General features: G+C 38.0%; 1 protein-coding gene across 1 annotated transcript in view; it reads left to right on the top strand.

Moving 5' to 3' along the window:
- TTC37 (tetratricopeptide repeat domain 37) overlaps positions 1-20,182 on the top strand; it is a 44,814-nt gene that overhangs the window by 12,779 nt on the left and 11,853 nt on the right. Inside the window, 21 exon segments of the mRNA XM_031058953.1 lie at positions 141-274; positions 906-992; positions 1,081-1,184; positions 1,296-1,422; positions 2,584-2,763; positions 3,171-3,295; positions 3,761-4,014; positions 7,011-7,113; positions 7,902-8,078; positions 8,941-9,085; positions 9,247-9,325; positions 9,440-9,501; positions 9,623-9,679; positions 10,764-10,832; positions 11,740-11,814; positions 12,432-12,573; positions 13,788-13,881; positions 14,447-14,524; positions 15,836-15,960; positions 17,667-17,790; positions 19,183-19,405. Of these exon segments, the coding sequence (XP_030914813.1) occupies positions 141-274; positions 906-992; positions 1,081-1,184; positions 1,296-1,422; positions 2,584-2,763; positions 3,171-3,295; positions 3,761-4,014; positions 7,011-7,113; positions 7,902-8,078; positions 8,941-9,085; positions 9,247-9,325; positions 9,440-9,501; positions 9,623-9,679; positions 10,764-10,832; positions 11,740-11,814; positions 12,432-12,573; positions 13,788-13,881; positions 14,447-14,524; positions 15,836-15,960; positions 17,667-17,790; positions 19,183-19,405 (2,564 nt within the window).

Below are 20,182 nucleotides of genomic sequence, written 5' to 3'. Positions count from 1 at the left end.
TGGGGGAGGGCAGTCTGAATAGTGTTCTATTAGGCAGAAAAAATGTAGTTAACAAGGTTTTAAAAGTATTTGGAAGAATGCTGCTCTGTGTACTTTTTCTTTTCTCATTTAACTTGATGAAAGGTTCTTCTTGTCAACAGCTCTTGAGGCTCTTGGAACTCCTGAGGGTCCTAATCTTCGGTGGAAGAATCTTGCCTTTCAGCTGAAAGCAGAGACTTTGATTAAAATAGCTGATGCTGATGCTGCAGAAGAAGCCATTAAAGCACTTGAGCAGGTATTTTTATTGACTAAAATGTTTTGGGTTTTTTTTTAATATTACAAAGTGCTCTTATCTTTCTGTACTTAAGCCAAGTACTTCTACCCTGGCCTCCTTTCAACTTTGTGATTTAGACCATTCCTACCAGCTGTTGTGTAATTCAAACATGTCTTCCGTTCCTGCTTTTCCAGGCTTTGCTGCAGCTCTTTTTCATTTCAGTTCTAATTTTGGAAGCTGTCACTTTTGATTTTGTCTGGTCTTGCTCACTCTTGCTGGTTGCTTGCTAGTTCTGTGGTGTTACCCATCTTAATTTGAATTCATGTTATAATCTCCTATGTCCATCGCTCACTTGTCATTAGTCATGAAGAAAAACATGTTACTGAATGGTTAAGCTTTGGCAGAAGTTGCTTCCCCTTGTTTTTGTCACACGGTTTCATTCTTTGTTGTTCTTCATATTTCTGCCCCTTTGTCCTTACAATCTTCTACTTGCTCTTCATCAGAATTGTTCTAAATTTTCTCAGGGGTAATAGAAAAAACCTCTAAATGCTTTTTTGTCTTTATCTTCATGCAATCTGTCTGCTTTTGACAACTTTGACTTCTTAATGTGGGGAAATAATAAAGTAATTGTGTTTATTACTTGGAGTTCTAGATTGTAGATGGAAGCAGTGATCCAGTGATTTCAGCTCTCAGGGGTCAGGCTTATCTAAACAAAGGTTTAATGGATCAGGCTGCAAAGGTTAGTGCTTTTTGTCATTCCTGTGAGCTAAGTACAATTCTTGGTTTCATAGAGGAAGTAACTGGGAAAAAATTACATCCTTTTGCAGGTTTCACAAGAACTTCTCTTGTCCCACCCTGATCTGGCTGAGGCCCATGCTCTAGAGGGTTTCATCCATTATTCCCAAAAGAGCTATGACCAGGCAGAAAAAAGGTAGACTTTTGTTTTCTTTCCTCTAACAGGGAAGTGTTATGGGATAGTAAAATATACTGGTTTGCAGCTTTTGGGAATTTGTCTGACCTGACCTTTTTTCATTTTGTTTAGTTTTCTAAATGCTATTGAAAGAAAGGCTGGAACTGCAGAGTATCATCAGTACCTGGGGCTCACATACTGGTTCATGGGCAATGAAACAAGAAAAGACAAAGGAAAAGCACTCACTCAGTTCTTGAAGGTAAAGACTGCTTTAACTGTTGATGTAGAATTAGTGTTTTCCTACATCAGAAACCAAATATGGAAAACATACTCACTGGAACGAGAAACTTGAATATCGTCCTTTGTACAATGTATGAACCTCCAGAGCCTGCAAACTAGGTTCTGCTGTGCAAAAAGGCATTGCAGGGAGCTGTACGGTTACATTGAATCTCCCTGCTTTTGTTTTCCTCTTTTCAACTAATTCTTTAGGCCTTTGAATTGGCAAAACCTAGTGGTGATTCCCTCAACCGTCTCTCCTTTGGGGTTGGAAAGTGGAGGCCTCTAGACAGCATATGTCTTTGAAGACCTTTTGAAAGGGGGAGGGCAGAATTCAAATTGGAAAAACATAAAGGAAAAAAAGTTGAGAATGGTGTTAGGGTTTCATTGTCTGTACAAGGATGTAAGTTGGTAAAGCCCCATAATTTATATGCTTTTCCTGATCTTTGGGGTTTTAGTTATTGTGACTTTTTCTCTGAACATAGATAATAACATGAATCCAAAAGCTTTAGTTTGACATCTGTATTAGTAACTTGGAAGTATACAAAATAAAACTCTAAGCACTGTAAACTCTTCATGTAACTTCGTGATAGGTATTGAAAACTCAAATCATTACCTGCTGCTTGCACTTTAATAAACAGCTGAGTATAGTGGCAAATGTAGTTGAACAGTTCTTTTGGTTTTAAACCATTTTATGCAATCTTTATAATTATTGACAAAGCTGTTTTCTGCTGCTTGGAGGCTGTCAGTTTCTTAACTATAAGCAAATCTGCCAAATGCATCTAAGAAGGAACTGAAACTTTAGACATGGCTGGAGTTAATTCTGGTGTTATATGGTAAGAGTATGAACATAATGATGGAAACAGAGTAGAACATGAAATAAAGATTTACTTTCTCTTAGCACAACTATTTTAGTACTTTGAGTACAAAATGTTTGGTGTCATGAGATTTGTAGCAGATTTTCCAGATATTTAAAGCTCAGGTAATCTGTGCAATTTTAAAATAAAGTTTGACAGCTCAAATATATAACAGAAGGGGCTTAAAATATGATAAGCAGAGGCTGAACAAGTAGCTGTCACTGAACCTGTTTATGAGTATAATCCTTTAGAATGCTGTCTGATAGTGTGTTGGTATTTCCTTATAGGCTGCAAAATTGGACAGCTACTTGGGAAGTGCCTTTTGTTATCTAGGTAACTACTACAGAGACATTGCTGGAGACAAAAGCAGAGCTCGTGGTTGCTATAAAAAGGCTTTTGAACTGGATGAGACGGATGAAGAATCTGGAACAGCAGCTGTCAATTTAAGTGTGGAACTTGGAGACATGGTATTGTACATTCAGAATGTCAGATTACTTCTGATTTGTTGTTCTTCTATTAATCCTCCTGTTTGAGGAATCACTTCAGGTTTCCTCTATATTTAGGATCAGAAAACAAATGTTCTGTCATTGCTTAGCAGCTTTTATAGTTGGGCTTGCTTCAATTTTATGTTCCAATTCCAAATTAAATTTATCTTGGGAGAAGGGTGGGAGAACCAAGCATTACATTAGAGTCATCATGTGTGATATAGATGAAGCATTTTGTTCAGTAGGGGACGTAAGGAGAAAGTTGGGGATTTTCTTTATTTAGCTTGTGTAGCTTCTTTTTTCCATCCTTCACCTTGCTGCTCTAGAAAGTTATAAGAATATTTTTAAATGTTTTTTGTTTACTAACTTGGCATTTATTGCTTTGTTAGGACACTGCTCTGTCAATCCTGAATGAGGTAACTGAAAAAGCAAGACCTGGTACAGCAAAATGGGCCTGGCTTCATCGTGGACTTTACTACTTGAGAACTGGTCAGCCGTCACAAGCAGTGGCTGAGTAAGACAACTGGTGGTTGGTTTAAGTCGTTTTCTACAAATCCCAATAAAATAGTCTTTGCTTATAGCAAGTTTTCAAAATAAGTTAGGTGATTGTAGCTTGTACTTAACAAAGGGAAATGGGTCTGAGTGAGTCTCTCTTAAATTGTCTTCAGTTCTAGAATTCACAGAATGTAGTCTTGTTAACATAGCAGTGTTTTGTACTAACAAGCCTGGTGACAGGCACAGACAAGCTGCTATAGCACTCAGTAGCCAGGGTGAGATACAATTCCTGAAATTGTGTAATGTCCTCTGAAGATGAAAATCCTACTATGCTTTGTTTAAAAGTTTTATGTAATTGTGAATTTGTGTCCTGAAGAGTATATAATGCAAAATTAGTGTCCTGAGCATATACAATGAAAGGAAATAATTTATGTTAAATTGTATCATATTTCATTTAAATAAACTTATGTCTTGATATCTTCAGTTTGCAGGCGGCTCTCAGGGCTGATCCAAAGGATTCCAACTGCTGGGAGTCTCTAGGGGAGGCTTACTTCAACAGAGGTAGCTACTCAACAGCTCTGAAATCCTTCAGGAAAGCAAGTGAGCTGAATCCAGGACTTGTGTACAGCATTTACAGAGCTGCAGCACTTGAGCAAATTCTAGGCAAATACGAAAATGCTATAGCTACTTATCAACAAATACTAAAGAAGACAGAAAACTATGTGCCTGCACTGAAAGGTAGTATGTCTGAATTTGAAAGTGTTCGCTTTTCCTCCCTTTACACACTGTAGTGTTACAGTCTTTTGGAGGAGTTTTTGATGTATTGAGGTTTTCTTGTGGTGTATTGAGGTTTTCTTGTATGGAAGGATAGAGTTGTATTTTGGGTATGTAGGGCCATGAGGTCCCTCACATGGAAGTTAATTTGTAGTATTACAAATTCCTGAAAAACTCTTAAATTATGATGAATGTGAGTGATTATCTTTCATGTAAGTATGAAAGGTAGTTAATCCTGTGTGGCTAACTAGGCCAAATGAGTAGGAGAATTGAAGATACATAGAGGAAGCCTGCTAACAGGGCTGCAGTTTTACCTAAGCAGTAAAAGACTGGCTCAACAGGCAATGAAATCAGACTGCCATTTCAAAGAGGTGGGCTGATTTCCTTCTGCTCCTGACCATGCATTCCTCACTTCTTGTGTTAGTCTAGTGATTCAGACCCCTCTCAGCTTTTTCAAGTGGTGAAAAATAGCAGTGAATCCCAAGAGATCTCACAGGCATTACAAGGTGGCAGGGGTAGAGACCTTCAGGATATAGGTAGGAATAGAGAGAAGTGGGGCAATTGCAACTTCTTCATTATGGAACCGTGATTCTGCAGTTATATAATGCAGGGAGTGTATAAAATTTTGATAAAAAATGAATAATTGCTCTGTTTGTGTTCTCCTTGCCACTTAGTCTTCAATCATTCTCACCCCATATACCAATCTGAAGCAGGTGCTGCTTGCTGCTTGATGCTAGTTTGAATTTGTAATTATTTTTTTCATGGTATGTAAGGCCTTCTGATTTCTGGATGAATCTAAACTGATTCTTTGGAAGAGTTAATTCAGAAATGTTGGGTTATTATTGCAACAGTGGGTTTTTAATCTGAAAAAGTTACAGTATGGTTGACTTATCTACCTCCTCCTGTATAACTCCACTAGTTTTTTTCAAGACTGAAGTGACATGGTAAAAGCTCCATAATGGAATTGGAGTGTATTGCATTTAGGCAGTTTTACTAGTTGTTGGGCAAGAAGGGAAGAGTTGACTGCAGCAGCAGTTTGCACAGATGTGTATAGATCTGTGCACATACATATGGTTTTTTCAGTGTCTGTAGGTAACAGTTGACAGTGTTACTAGTATTAAAATGCTTTGAGTATTTAAGTACACAGTATCAAGATTCCTGCCCATAGTTGCCTTTATACTTACTGTTTTCTTACATGTCCTGAGTCTTCCTTCTTAGAGGCTCACATTGTAACCTCTGATTTGTTAGCTGTAAATCCTTTAAAGTCTCCAAACAGCCTTCACTTTCTTAGAGACTTCTTATGATGTTTGGTCCAATATTGTAAATTTTGTGGACCTTCTTAAAACTCTCTGAAGTTCTTGGACTGTCCCATCAGTGTTTATTTTCAACTGCTCTGATCCATTTGACCAGTTTCTGAGTTGAGCTGTTGGAAGCATAGTCTCTGGTAGTTGAGTGAATAACTTTACTGGTGTTATTTCACTGCATCTTTTCAATGTGTTTTGATTTTGTGCTACTAAATACTTATTCTGCCTCTGTTCTAGCGTATCTTTCGTGTAATTTTGGGGAATAAAATAAATTTTGTTTTTTGATCTTGACATCTGATAAGCTCATGATCTTGGGGCTTCTGGGGAGTCAAGATAAAGACTCTTGCAAAACTCTGTTTTGGTATAGGTGGAGGATTACAGTAGCATGAGGAAGTAGCTTCAGAAGTGTCAAAATAATCTGAGAGTGAATGGTACTCATATCCAGTGACTTAGGGCTGGACAGAATCACTGCTAGTGCCAGCATATGTGTAAAGCAAGCAGTTACTATTTCCAAAATGTTAGAAATTTTTACCTATGATGCAGTTCCTTTTTCATAGTGGAACCATTTCCAGCTGTGGTGGGTTGACCTTGTCTGGGCATCAGCTGCCCACCAAATTGCTCTGTCACTCCCCTTCTCAGCAAGATGTGAACTGAAGACAAAATAAGATTGAAGAAACTCATGGGTCAAGACAAATGTGGTTTAATAAAGCAAATGCAAAGGCCACATGAAGAAGCAAACGAAAACAAAATTTATTCTCTACTTCCTATGAATAGGTGATGTCCAGCTACTTCTCATGAAGTAGGATTTCAGTCTGCCTAGTCATTGGTTCAGAAAACAAATGTGATAACAAGTGCCCCCCCGCCCCAGTCTCTTCCATATTTATAGCTCAGTTTTTATGGCTGAACAGATGTGATGTGGTATGGAATATCCCTCTGGTCAGTTTAGATCAGCTGTCCTGGCTGTGTCTCCTCTCAGGATTCTGACTACCCCCAGCCTAATGCTAAAGGAGGGAATTTTGTAGAGACTGCCTTGATGCTGTTCCAAACACTGTTCAGCAGCAACCAAAACACTGGTGTCTTATCAGCACCTTTCCAGCTACCAGTACATAGCACAGCACTATGAGGGTTCCTACGGGTCAAATTAACTCCATCTCAGCCAGACTCAACACACCATATGAAGTAAATTAGTATATAAATAGAATTAAATAATGCTGGCTTCAGGTTTTCTTCATTGAATATTTCCCTTCTGCCTACCCTGACATTCTTTATTCCTTTTGTTTCTCAGGATTGATTTTTCACTCATGTAAACTGCAAATTAGTGTATTTGTCAAAGGTGTAACAATGCAGATTTCTCAGTATGGATTTACTTAATATTTGAAGATAAACCCAAAGTTTAAATGCTATTTTTTAAATAATGATTTAGGTTTATTTTAATAGCCAAATGATCCTACAGTTCACACTTCACAAGATAGTTTAAAAGCAAAGTCTTTGTTGGGAGCATTGTAGGTGTTTTGATTTTGTTACAGTGTATGCAGGGTATAGACTTTTGCATAAGGCAGAAATGCTGACCCAGCTTCCAGGTTCCTTCCGCACTGTACTTTTAAGCATATCATAAGAGCATTTATTTTCACAGACAATATTTTCTCTCACTTTCAGGACTTGGTGAGTGTTATCTCATGCTGGCAAGATCAGCCCTTGATAACTATTTGGATAGGAAGGCTGTGGATTACATAGAGCAGGCCCTTGCATATTTTACAAGGTTGGTACTAAATATTCACTTACTTAATTTCTGCTGGGATTGTGGGTTGACAGGCAGAAAATAAGAGTTAATTTTTTAAATTTATTTAAAAATAAGAGTTTTAAAATTTTCAGTTAGACTGAATCAAATGGACTAGAACTTCTAATCTAGAAGTAAGAATGTGTTTATTAAAAATGGTTTGAGTAACAGATTCTAAACACAGGCTGCTTAAATTAATGGCAATTACAGAGTTTTATGTTTTTTCTTTTCAAATATAGAGAGTCATTTGATTCTAAAAAAAGTGTGAAATGACACAGAGTTCTCTTCTGTAGTCCTGCTGATATATGGATCTGGGAGGAGTGTATTCCCCAGAAAATATCCACAAAAAATAATGGATAAGAGGAAAATAAGTCCTTCCTTCTCAGTCTTTTTGTTCTGCATTTCATACAAGATGTGCTAAATTAAACCTTGGAATAACTGCTGTTAGAGGAGAAAGGCCATCAAGTTTCTGCAGATGAGTAATGTCTTTTAATATGACAAATGCAAGAGTGCATGTAGTCAGCTGACATGTTGGGGTGGTTTTGTTTGGTTGCTTTTTATTGTTGTTTTTAAATTTTGGTCTTTTAGACTTGTAGCTTGAATAGGAAGAAACTGGATTAAATCAAACACCTTACTGATTAATTGCATTTGAGGTTGTGCCGCTCTTCAGAGTGGCACATTGTGGCACAAAGTGGCACAGTGACTTTTATTCAGAAAAGGATGTTGCAGTATCTGAGTAGGTGTTATGTGTGTTTTCTTTGTAACTGTAGGGCAGTAAAGCACCGTCCTGATGTATCTTGCCTCTGGAAACTGTTAGGAGATACCTGTACTAGTGTACATGTTATTTCACCAGCCAAAGTGAATGTTCAAGTACTAGGATCCCTTCTGAGTAAAAATGAAACCAAACAGGTGCTGACGAAAAATGAGCTTCTCATACTGGGAGGAAGGTAATATTCTTTTATTGTTAAGAGCTTGTCTGTTGTGTAAGACTCTGTAGAGTCTCAAGTATTCTAGACTATTTAATTTGTAGAAAATGGAAGACATGCTGATCTGTTGATACCTGCACATTGGGTAAATGGATTCTCATGATTCTTCCAGATTACACTACTTATTTCCGGGTATGTTTCCTGTATTGCCACAGTGCTGTCAGCACCTGCTCTTCTCCTTTCTGCCTCCAGGTGCATGACTACATTCTCTCTGCTGTTCCACAAATCACAGCTGTTTAAATGCAGTGGTTGTGGTATTTGCTGACTAATTCTCCCAGGACAATGGAAGTCCAAGATAATACTTTCAGCTTTCTGTCTGTGCCTCTTTCTTGTAAAAAATTTCTTGGGACAAATTCACTGTTCTGTGACTCCCTCTAAATTTTTTTCAGCTGGATCTGTAAGGCAGGAAGTGTATCTGCTTGGTGAATCTCAACCATGATCTGTAAAGTCCAGTATTTCCTAGGGGAAGCCTGATGAACTGTAAAAATGACTGATGTTTGTTTTAAGTAAAAGCATGCATAATGTAACTGACAGAGCTTTGATTTAATGCACACCTACATAATCACAGCTGTGGCTTCTAAAGGCAGTCTGTAGTGGCAAGCACTACAGATTGCCTTTAGACCAGATTCGGACACACAATAAGTGCCTGAAAGAAAATGTATTAGTTGGTTTTTTTTTTGCTTTAAGTTCTTGTCTGGTTTTGTTTGTATTTATGTATGTTTACTTTGTTTAGGTTTCTAAGCACTCTTTTGAATACTTTTTCAGCTTTCTGCTCTTCGTGCAGAGACTCAGAATAATGATTCTGTGATTCATGTTTCTGTAGGTGTTATGGCAGAGCTTTAAAATTGATGTCTTTGCCAAGCATATGGTGTGATCTTGGAATAAATTATTATCGCCAAGCGGAGCACCTCACAGCAGTGGGCGCTGACATGAATGAGATCAGTGAACTGTTAGAGAAGTCTTTGCAGGTATTGCCTGTATTTCCTAGTACATTCTTTAAACTGCTGTTCATGCTTCTCTGCATATTCTCTTTGTACACAATAAAACCTACATCTCTGAATAAGTAAGTGCATAAAATCATAATTTTTGCTCTCTTAATCATTATAATCCACATTTCATTTTCTTCCAGTGTCTCAAAAAAGCTGTGAGACTTGACAGCAAAAATCATCTTTATTGGAATGCGCTTGGTGTAGTTGCTTCTTGTAGTGGTAAGTCTTCAGTAACAGCCCTAGATCTCTAACGTCCTTAATTAGAAGGAAGCTTGACTAATGGTGTTTTGAAATTCAGTTACATCTAGGTCTCCATTTTTTTTCTCCCCCCAGCTGTTGGGAATTATGCTCTTGCACAACATTCGTTCATCAAATCTGTTCAAGCTGAGCAAATTGTAAGTGCTGTAGGCAGCTGCCATCTGTTTCAAGTGGGCATTTAAGACATTTCCCCTGATGCACTGCTATTTCTGAGGAGTGTAATAATATATTGGTTTTAACTTTATTTGTTTTGTTTAGAATGTTGTTGCCTGGACCAACTTGGGGGTTTTGTATCTGGCAACTGGAAACATTGAGGTAATCTATTTCCCATCCTCAAGTATAATTTTCCTTTCTGTTTTTTTTTTTTTAAGAGTGTATATATGGGGATGGGAGTGTCAATTTCAAATGTCCCTTTGAAATTCAAAAAATATACATCCTTCAAAAGAAATTAGATTGGCACTTGAGGAATGCAGATAAATTCAAAATTTGTTCTGGGGGGGCTAAGGTTAGGTGAATTGTGAACTTCTGCTGAATTGGCAAAATTGCTTTCCAGCAGCTGGAATGAAAACTTAATGGAAGGACAGAGAAGTGGTTAGTCAAGCCAGGGCATGCCAGGTTTGGCCAAGAACTTCTAGTTGTAGGTCATGGACTGAACTCCCAGTGTTTGAGTTCCCGTAGATACCTACTTTCTGCTCATCAGCAAATATATGATTTACTGTAACACTTTAATCTTCAGAGTTTCTCCGGAGAAAAATCTGAGTGCATATTAAGTGAAGTCTGAAGCTCTCACGCAGTTAAAGTACATCCTGTCCTATTTGCTGGTTGAAATTACAGAAATTTTGTTTGACTGGAAATGTGATGGTCAGAATTATTTTTAAGAAAAATAACTTGATAGTACAGACTGCTTACTGCTAAGACTGCTAATGCTAAGACTTGGTTCCCCTTGTGCCAGATTAAGGGAGGAACTCTTAAGCATGTGTAGGCCATAGGGAGATGACTTGTGGGTGATAATCAGTTTTATCCTTTTGAAAATACGTTTGTATTATAAAAAAGCAAATTTTCAAAACTAGATCCTCCAAGAGTCAGATTTTTAAATTGTTCCAAGGGTTCATTTAGCTTCTGAATTCTCTAGCTGGGAAGGAAGCATATTTAGAAGGGAGGGGAACTTTGATATTGTGAAGTTTTCTAATTTTTATTTTTGTTTTCTTTAAGACTAAACTGGTTTATTTCTCTGGGCAATGTGTTGTTCTCTGTGGAACAGAAGCTGTTTTTAGTAGTGACCTAATTTGGTCCATTAAGTCTCTTCTAATACTACTGCATGTTAGTACCTGTGTGTACTCAGAAGTGTTCTGTTACCATACCAGGCAGTTCAACAGCAGTGTTTTATTTGGTTCTACAGCAAGCTCATGAAGCCTTCAAGGTAGCCCAGTCTCTGGAACCTTCTTACCTCTTGTGTTGGATTGGACAGGTATGATGAAAAATCATGAAACTGCACGCAAAACCCAGTTTTTGAAGAACTTAAACTTCAGCCTCGTAACTGGCACTTATTCATGCTCCTAAAAATGGTGTTTTAAGAGAGCTTCTACTTCCTTTGTTTCCATAGTGGTAATACAATCTAAGCTACTGTGTTCATCAGACACACTCATATGATGGATGTTTTTCTGGCTGATATTGTGAGTTCTCTAACAAACTATTAACCAAACAATCACTATGCTCTGAGGCTTTTTATAGACAATTGTCAACAAAGCACTGTCTTTATAAGATGATAGTTATTTCGGCTTCAGCTGTACCATTAATTCATTAAATGGCACCACCCAACTCTCATCTCAGTCCCCCTTTCTAATGCCACTGTCAGAATAAGTAAGCTTCTAATGTACCTGGGACAAAACACTTCTCATTTTCTGGGAAGTCCCTTCCTCCCCTGCTACTGATAGCTGACATGCGCCTTCTGATATCTAGTGATCTAGGCCATCTGTGAATAGTTGAGATATTTGTGACTTTTATGATCATTATGGGTGAATTTCATAATGCCATGCTGCTCACCTGCTAATGATATCTAATTGAAAACTGGATTCTAGAAAAGAACTAGCACCATCACATGTTGAAATTCAGCTCTTTTCAGATGTTGTTACAAATTGTTCTAATACATGCAAGTCTTTGTTCTGAAGGGTAGCAGCCAAAGAGTTTAAATTACTGATACAGTGGAGACTGCTTGTGTTTCTCCTGTGTTCATTTTGTTTTTAAAACCAATCTTGCTTGTGGGCTATGAGAAAAAAGTGTGTTCATCTTGAATGCTTAAGATATGTCTGACATAATATGAGCTAAGGTTTTTGTCAGTAAAGTACATGACCATAGCAGCTCTTGCTTCCCTCTAGGCTCTTATTGCAGAGACTGTAGGCAGCTATGATACTATGGATCTCTTCAGGCACACAACTGAACTCAGTATGCATGTAAGTGTAACAGTTATATTGTTCTGAAGTTTTTGTACATCCAGTCTCTCTGCTTAGGAGATAATGTTTTTTAAACAGGCATGTCTTGAGTAGTGAAACTGCTACAGTCATGTTTCAGATGAGATTGTCTGGCTTCCATGTTGTTGCTGACTTATGCTGGTATTGTATAGCAGGCTTTATAAAATTTTTTAGTCCCAAGGGTTCAAGAAATCAGCTCTTTAAGTCATGAATAAACATTCTCCTTGTTCCACAGAACTGGACATAGATCAAAGGCATAAAATGTTTCTGGAGAGAGCAAGGATTCTGCCAGGACCCTGTGTTCTAAAAAAGTGGAGGACTTACTCTTTCATAGCTTTTTTTTTTTTTGCCTATTGTCTGTACAATCATGCAGCACATTATATGAAAACATAAGGATTTGCTTTGCTCAGATGGCAAGTTAAAAGTATGTGTGGAGGGATTCAATTTGGTATATTCTTCTGCTTAACACTGACGCAGATTTTTAGCCAAAACTCTGTCCTAAAACAAAAATTAGTAGTATTATAATCTGCAATTGTTTTGCTGTATCTTGAGCAGGTTTAATGATTCGTATTTTGGGGGGTGTCTGTTTGTTTTTTGAGACTGAGGGAGCAAAAGGCTATGCCCACTGGGTATGTTCAACGCTGCAGGATAAAGCCAACAGAAACACTGAACTGTATCTGTACAACATTGTTCAAATGAATGCTATACCAGCAGCCCAAGTGGTCTTGAGCAAATATACAGGTAGGTAATTTAAATACCTCTCTAACCTGTCTCACCTAACATGCATTCAGAATGAATAAATATACCTGTACTAGTTCTAGACAAGAGAGGTCTGGCTGAGGTGGGGAGAGGATTTTTAGCTTAAACTAACTGAAACAGGGTAAGCAGACCACTGACCAATTTCCATTATCACACAGCAATGAAAGGGATGTGGGTTCTGTCTGCTTACTCCTTCTAGCTGTTTCAAAGACCAACGAAAATAGGGACCAGAGCCTTGTCATGCATAGGGTGTTTGCTCTCAGACTCCCTTTGCATGTGTCTGTATGTGCAGGGGAAGATAAGTGCCAGATCCTCTGCCTCTGTGATGTGAAGCTTGGCAGAGCATTGTTCCTGTGTGCTGTGTAACTCAATATTCTCAAGCATATGATTTTGTTAACCTTCAGCAGGTGATGGACTCTGGTTTTGTGCATGATTCCAAGCCAGCCTCCCGACTGGATATGTCTAGCCTGGAAAGCAGATAGAGGAAATGCAGATTTTCATTAGTCTGCAAGTATTCCTGTAAAGAAGTCATTTGAGTAATCTGTTGCTGACTCTTGAGAGCTAGAAAATACATCTCACAGTAAATGAGATGTGAATATGAGACTGTTATTTCTTTGTGCCTTGTTCTTAAGGGGACTCCAGAGAGCCTTCCTTCCTGTTCTGGGGAGAAAAGTTACTAGTCTGAGATGAGTTGACAGCTGACAAATTTGTGCCTTAGCAATTAATTAAAAATGACTAGTCTTGGAAGGGACCATAATGGTCATCTGGTCTTACCTCCCTGCTCAAGCAGGATTGTCCTAGAGCACATTGTACAGAATTGTTTCAGAATGTATTAAGAATAAAACATAAGATTCTACTGGTATTTTACTAGAGTCAATGCAAGATGAATACTTTCCCATTTCATTAAAAAAAATCTGCCTGCTGAAAAACTTAAAATATATTGAGTGCATTATGCATTAATGTTACATCGTAATATTTTAAACATTTTTGAGCCACCCTGATGTCATGCTTTGGGTCATCTGTCTCTTCTGTATTTGCCTGCAAGCCGGTCAAAATTATTCTCATGAGCAGCTGACAGAAGCATTTGGCAAAGTGTTCAGTGCATGTACTGTAGCTTCAGTGTAGCAGTGTTTTTGTAATGCTTTTTCACAGCTTACTGATCTTGTTTTCCTGCATTGTCAATTCTGATTTTCTAGAAAGAAATCCAGATGATGCTTCTGCTTTCGCAATGTTTGGGTTTTTGAATGAGTATCTGGATCTAAAACAGCAGGCAGCCTATGCCTATGAGAGGTAAACTGTAGACCCTTGGAAAACTTAGAGAAGCTCCTTTTCCATGAACCAGCTGAAAAACCTAAGTTTTTTTTTTCCTTAGATAAACTTTACTTTCTCAGTTCAACAGTATATTTCAACTAAGTGTATTCTAGGATGGGTGTGTGGATGTTCCTATACCAAATTTGGAAAGGCAGAACACAGAAAAGTAAAGATGTCCTAAGACTTGTATGACTTGTCATTAACTAATTCACTGTGTGGGATTTAAATGAAATTGAAGGAGAAAGCAAGCTTGGTTTTAGCTTTATTCTCTATCCCACTCTAATTAATGGAGGTGGTTGACCATTGGGTTTGTTTTGGGGTTTTTTTTCCTTCTCTCTTCTTTTCAAAGAGGGGAAGGTGACAAATGAAACAGTATTTGGTGAACATGTTGATGCATTAAAACAGTAAAATAGTCTCTGTTTATGTTTAATTAGCATAGAAAAGCTTTTATATAAAACAGTTGTCCATTTTGCTCTGAAAACTGTTCTCAAAATATGCATCTTGTAGTCACATGATAAGTAACATTCAATGTGGTTAATTTTAGGGCAGCTACACTGCTGAAAAACTCAGAGGATACTGAGAAATACAATATAGCAATGCAAAACTATGGCAGGTCACTATGGTAAGTGTCTGTTGACTTTCTGGGCCCCTAACTTCAGCTTTGGAGGTTGTGAATGCAGCAGTACAAAATATGGTGAGGCTTAAGGTGAAAGATGGTTGCTAAAAATCATCTATTAAACATTATTCCTAACTGGAGACAGGTTTGACTGGACTTTGTATTTGCTCCAGAAATATGTAGTGTAATTAAAAAAAATCATATTGTAAGGAATTGCTGTATGTCTTCACAGGCTGTAGCGTAACAGTGATTCCCTTATCCTTTGCTTGGTACTAACATGTCTTAGTGTAGTCTGTAATATTGTCTCCACAATAAGTTGTGGAGGTTTTTTTAATTTTTTTTTTCTTTTTGCAATCTTGACCCTTGAGCTGTGTAATAGTCTTAGTCTGAATAAAAGTGCTGCTTCGAGGTTTGTTCAAAAGCCCTTCTACCTAGCCTTTGAATTTATATTGACTTTCACAACCTGAAGCATGTGAGGTTGAGGTGTTGTGTACCTGTGTGTGGTCTTTCTGCTGATGAATCCCTATACTGTAGTCCTACTCACCATTCTAAGTTCCTTTTGTGATGTCTTCTGGTTCTGAGGGAATGCAGGAGTTAAGTATGTAGACTTTCAAATTTCTCTTTGATATGAGGCAGCTCAAGGTCTACTACTTAAATATGTGTTAGCTCTCTGGGGAAACCTCATATATTATTGTATGTGACACTGAAACTTGTAACCTGTGACGAAGTGATAATTCATTAACTTCAGAGAAGGTTTTAGAACCAACTCTTTAGACTCCTGAAATCTCACATCCAAGCTGTATGTCTGTTAGTTCATGTGTGCAACTTACACAAGAACAAATCTCTAGTAACTGATAAGTAGTTCTAATAAATACAATCCTCTATTATTCTTTCCATAGTGGTCTTAGAACAAGAATGCTGTAATCTTTCTGTGTGTGCATTTTCCTGTCTGTGTGCATGATTTGCTTTTTTCCAAAAAAATACTTGATTTGCTTTTTGCATGTTTCTCCTTTGCTGTTTTCTCCCCCTGCACTGTGATGATCATTAAGTCATTTGCCTTATATACAGCTGTCATGCAGATATGGATGACTTCTTCCTATCAGTTGTTCTTCATGCAACATAGTTGGAGAGAGTAACTGCTATACCAGGCAAAGGGTGGGGATTACTGCACTTTCTTGTGTCCTAATATTGCTCTTTTCTAGGTGTCTGTTTAAAACTGCTATGGAATAGAGGGCTCTGGTCCTCAAGGACAATTTGTGTGAGTTATAACAGCTGTTGCTGCATCCTTCCTACCAGTGACTGGGGCTTTTTTTGCAGTGCTCTTGGGCGCTGTGATGAGGCCATTGAAGTTTACACATCAGTACCCCTAACAGAGTTTGATGGCATTGTGGGGCTAGCGTTAGCTTACTTCAAGAAAGGACTCTTTGAAGAAAGTATCAAAGGTAAAATTCAGAGCATTATGGAACACTTCTTTTGAGGTTAATCTTAACAAAATTTAATCTTAAACATTTAATCTTAAGCAAAATTTGTTTGTCCAACCAACCTAGCTGACATTCAGTATTTTGCTTCTTCAGTCCTATTGTGTAAGTATAAATGCCACAGCTATTTCAGTACCTTGAGTACCATGTGCAGTTTTGGGCACTGCAATAAATAAAGACATTAAGCTGTTCAAGAGCATCCAGAAGAGGGCTATGAAGATGGTGAAGGGTCTAGAGAGGAAGTCTTATGAGGAGCAGCTGAGGTCCCTTGATTTGTTTGGCCTGGAGAAGAGGAGACTAGAGAGGAGACCTCATTATGGTCTTCATCCTCACGAGGAAGTGAAGGGGCAAGTACTGGTCTCTTCACTCTCACAACCATTGACAGGATTCTAGGAAATGGCCTGAAGCTGAGTCAGGGGAGGTTTGGGTTGAATATCAGGAAAAGACTTTTCACTCAGAGAGTGGTTGAGTACTGGAACAGGCTCCCCAGGGAAGTTATCACAGCACCAATGTTGTCTTCAGATCAAGAAGCTTTTGGACAATGGCCTAGGTACATGGTGTGATTCTTCAAGTGTCTTGCACAGTTGTACTTCATTATGTTGGTGGGTCCCTTCCAACTCAGCCTATTCTATAATTCTGTGAAAATCTGTTAGTCCTAGTATCGCTCAAATGTAGTAGGGAAAAATAAATTTCTTGAAGTGTGGGATTCTTGTCCATTAAGCTGTTTTTCTCTGAGCCTCCCTTGCTCTCAACTTAAATTATTCTCTCTGGAAGAATCAGTTGTAATCTAGAGAAGAGGAGACTGAGAGGTGATGTCATCAATATAAGTGTCTCAAAAGCAGGTGTCAAGAGGCTGGTGCTAGCCACTTTGCAGTGGTGCCCATCAACAGGGCAAGGCATGATGGACATAATCTGAAACACAGGTTCCACCTCAACATGAGGAAGAACTTTTTACACGGAGAATGGCTCTGAAACAGGCTACACAGTGAGGTTGTGAAGTTTCTCCCCTCTGGAGACATTCAAAACCCACCTGCAAGGTGCTGTGTCATCTTCTGTAGGTGGCCCTACTGTGGTAGAGAGGTTGATCTCCAGGTTGAGAGATTGGTTGATTTTCCGGCCCTAATTATTCTATGATTCTCTCATAGGAGATTAATGTGGTGTTGAAAGCACTTTAGCTTTAGTGGTAAATATAATTGTACTGCACACTTCTGAGATGTGCAACTTCATGAAAAGGTACATGCAACAATTAGTGTAGAAGTGTTAAGTGCTCACAAAGGAACAGTCAGCTCAGTGTCTTAAATAATTTTATTTTGTATTTGGAATGAGTGTGCCCATCTGAACTACTGTTTTGTAAATGAACTATCATGGGAAGTATTTTTACCATGTTCTTGCAGGCATTTTCTGAATATCCCAATGCTGCTTTTCGTTTCTGTTTCTAAACAGAAATGTGTGTTAAACAACTTCCGGGCTCTAAACAGTAAATCTGGTGTTTCCAAACATAGTTACTTCCAAAGTCTTAGTCAACTTATTTTTATCTTCTGCTTATGATTTGAGTTGGGAAAATACAGTGAACCTGAACCTAAAGTAGTCTCTCTGTTGTAATATTGTGCTATCCTAAGGGCTGTACAAAGGTTGTGTTTTTTCTTCTCACTCAATTGAATTTTTACCAGCCTATGAAAAAGCCTTGTCTGTTGCTGAGTCTGAAAAAGATAAAGCACATATCCTGACTGCCTTGGCAATAATAGAATATAAACTGAACAAAGTGGATGCTGCAAAGACACTGCTGTTTAAATGGTGAGTAGAGGGAATAATCAGAATGTGGTATTTTATTGTTTTTGTGGGAACTCAGGTGGATATTTTGTGTATTGCAGCATAGAAGTGGAAATGGATGCAGTGTACTTATTCATGTGATATGTCTGGTTTTGTTTTGTGGTCTGTCTCTTCCACTTTCTTCAACCAGTATTGAGTGGAAGGGCTGAGCACTTTGGATGTCCAACATCCTGGAAGTTTTGAAAACTTTATCTTCTAAGATAATACTACTTTGTAGTTGTCGTAAGCACTGTTTTTGCTCATTAGCTGTAAGAACTCTGAATGACCAGTGAAAATAGTTTAAGTAGTCAAAAATCTCAGAAATTATTGTGTTCCCAGTAGCATAGACCAGGACAACCCTGTAGCTTTCCCATGAAAAGAAACAGATCTCTACTAGTTGTGGAATTAAGTGGTGAATGCCTGTTATTTTTCAGATCTGTGGAGGCTAAATAGCTTGTGCATCATTGTTAGCCTCCTAGTAGCTACAAATTAAGTTACCATCTCAACTCCCAGGGGCAATTCTCTGTCAGTAGAGAACTCTAGAGTGGCAGTGCAGTGCCCATCTTACCAGCAGATTCCTGAAGTTAATAACACAGAGAAGGTCCGTTACCATTCCTAGCCGTGGTTAGTTGGCTAGGAAACTGATATTTCCTACATCTTATAAATCACTGCAGGCTTCTATTTTTGTCAAAAACATGAGCAATGAGAGTTTCTAATGACATTATATGTTTGTGTTTGGAAAAAAAAAAAGGTAGTGAATGGCTTAGGAAAGAAACATCGCAATGAATATGTCTAGACCTGAATTGGAAACAACACTACAAACAGATTTTGGTGGATTTTACTAATAGGAACAAAAATTATGCATTCTGGTGCAATAGATAGATGTCTCCCTTGACTGGAATTTGTGCTAGATGACTTGGAGTGCCCAAGTAGGACCTTGAACATGAAGCTCCTTTTTTCATTTCTCATAACCAGCTTAGCACAGAGATTCTTAACAGTGAGTATGTCTGGATAACTAGTATGATAGAATACCATTTCCTACTTGTCAAAGGGTCCTTTTGCTGGCTGTTCAAGTTCAATTAACAGCTTTTGTTCTTGCTAGGGACTGAAAACAAAACATAGAATCAGAAGCTTACATTCTTGTCTTTTTTCGAGGGCAAAAGTAATCATTAAGAGCTTGATTAGGTGCCTGTAACCTGGCCTTCAAGGATATAGATTTAGCCTGATCCAGGATCCCATAGAGAGTGTTAATTCTGTATACCTTTCATGATACGTGGGAGCAAGAGGACTCAAAAGTAACAAGAAGTCTCATGTTATCAGGAAGCTTAGTTTGTGCTCCAAAACTGGTTGTCACTTTCCCTCTCTTTGATTCAACAGCTCATTAAAGGAACCTAGTACGGAAAGTCTGAAGGCTTTGTGCACACTGGGATTGGTAAAGCAGGATGTAACACTTGCAACAGCAGCCCTAAAAGAATTACTAAAGCATGAAAAAGGGAATGATGGGATTTATGAGAGGTGTCTCATTGCATCTGCTGTTTATGCATTACAAGGTAGAAATGTGGCAATCCAGAGGGAAGTCTCCAAAGCAATACACAGGTATATAATGTATATATTTGTCTTGCTTTAAATTGCCTTGTAAATGTACTGCTTTGATTACATTGAAGAATAAACAAACCTGGTTCTTTGAATTCTTATTCTAAAAATATTTTTTATACAAATTTGTTTTCAAAGATGAAGTCCTCACCTAAGGTTGTACCTTTAGCTGACAAGTTTGCTTTCTTATTTATGGAATCAGATAGCAGAAGTTTCATAGCTCATTCAGTGTCTTCTGATTTTGTTTGGGGGACTTTTTTGATAGGTAGGTTAGTTTACTCTTCTGTGAAAGCATTTTTCATCCTGTGTAGCATAACCTTCAGCCTAGAAAAGTCCCTTGGGTTTTTATTTAATATTTAGCAGCCTTTGAAGCTGTTTCTTCCATTAGCTGAGTGTCTGTGTTCAAATTTGATTTGATTAGCCTTAGCATTCTGAGCCTTTCAGGAAGGCACACATTATATTCTCTCCAAGGGTTTTCAGAAACTATTTTCATGCAGGTTTTTTTTCCAACTACAACTAAAATTTCTTGTTCTTCGTACTATGAAGACAAAACCTGTAGGCCTAAAGTTTGTTTTCTTCCCATTAATATTTATATGCATGCTGTAGATTTTATTTCTTTAGCTAGCAGTATAATTTCAATGTTGTGTTTGTTCTTACCCATGTTTTACATTGGATTGTGTTCTTAATAGAAAAAGCTCTATCTGTATTTGTAGCAAGTGCCTACTGAGTCCGGGAACACCAGGTGCATATCTAAACCAGTGAGTTTAATAACCTTTTCTTTCCC

This window comes from Geospiza fortis, unplaced genomic scaffold (genome assembly GCF_000277835.1).
Source record: "Geospiza fortis unplaced genomic scaffold, GeoFor_1.0 scaffold279, whole genome shotgun sequence".
NCBI classification, from domain to species: Eukaryota; Metazoa; Chordata; class Aves; order Passeriformes; family Thraupidae; genus Geospiza; species Geospiza fortis.
This window is presented reverse-complemented; position numbering and strand designations above follow the sequence as displayed.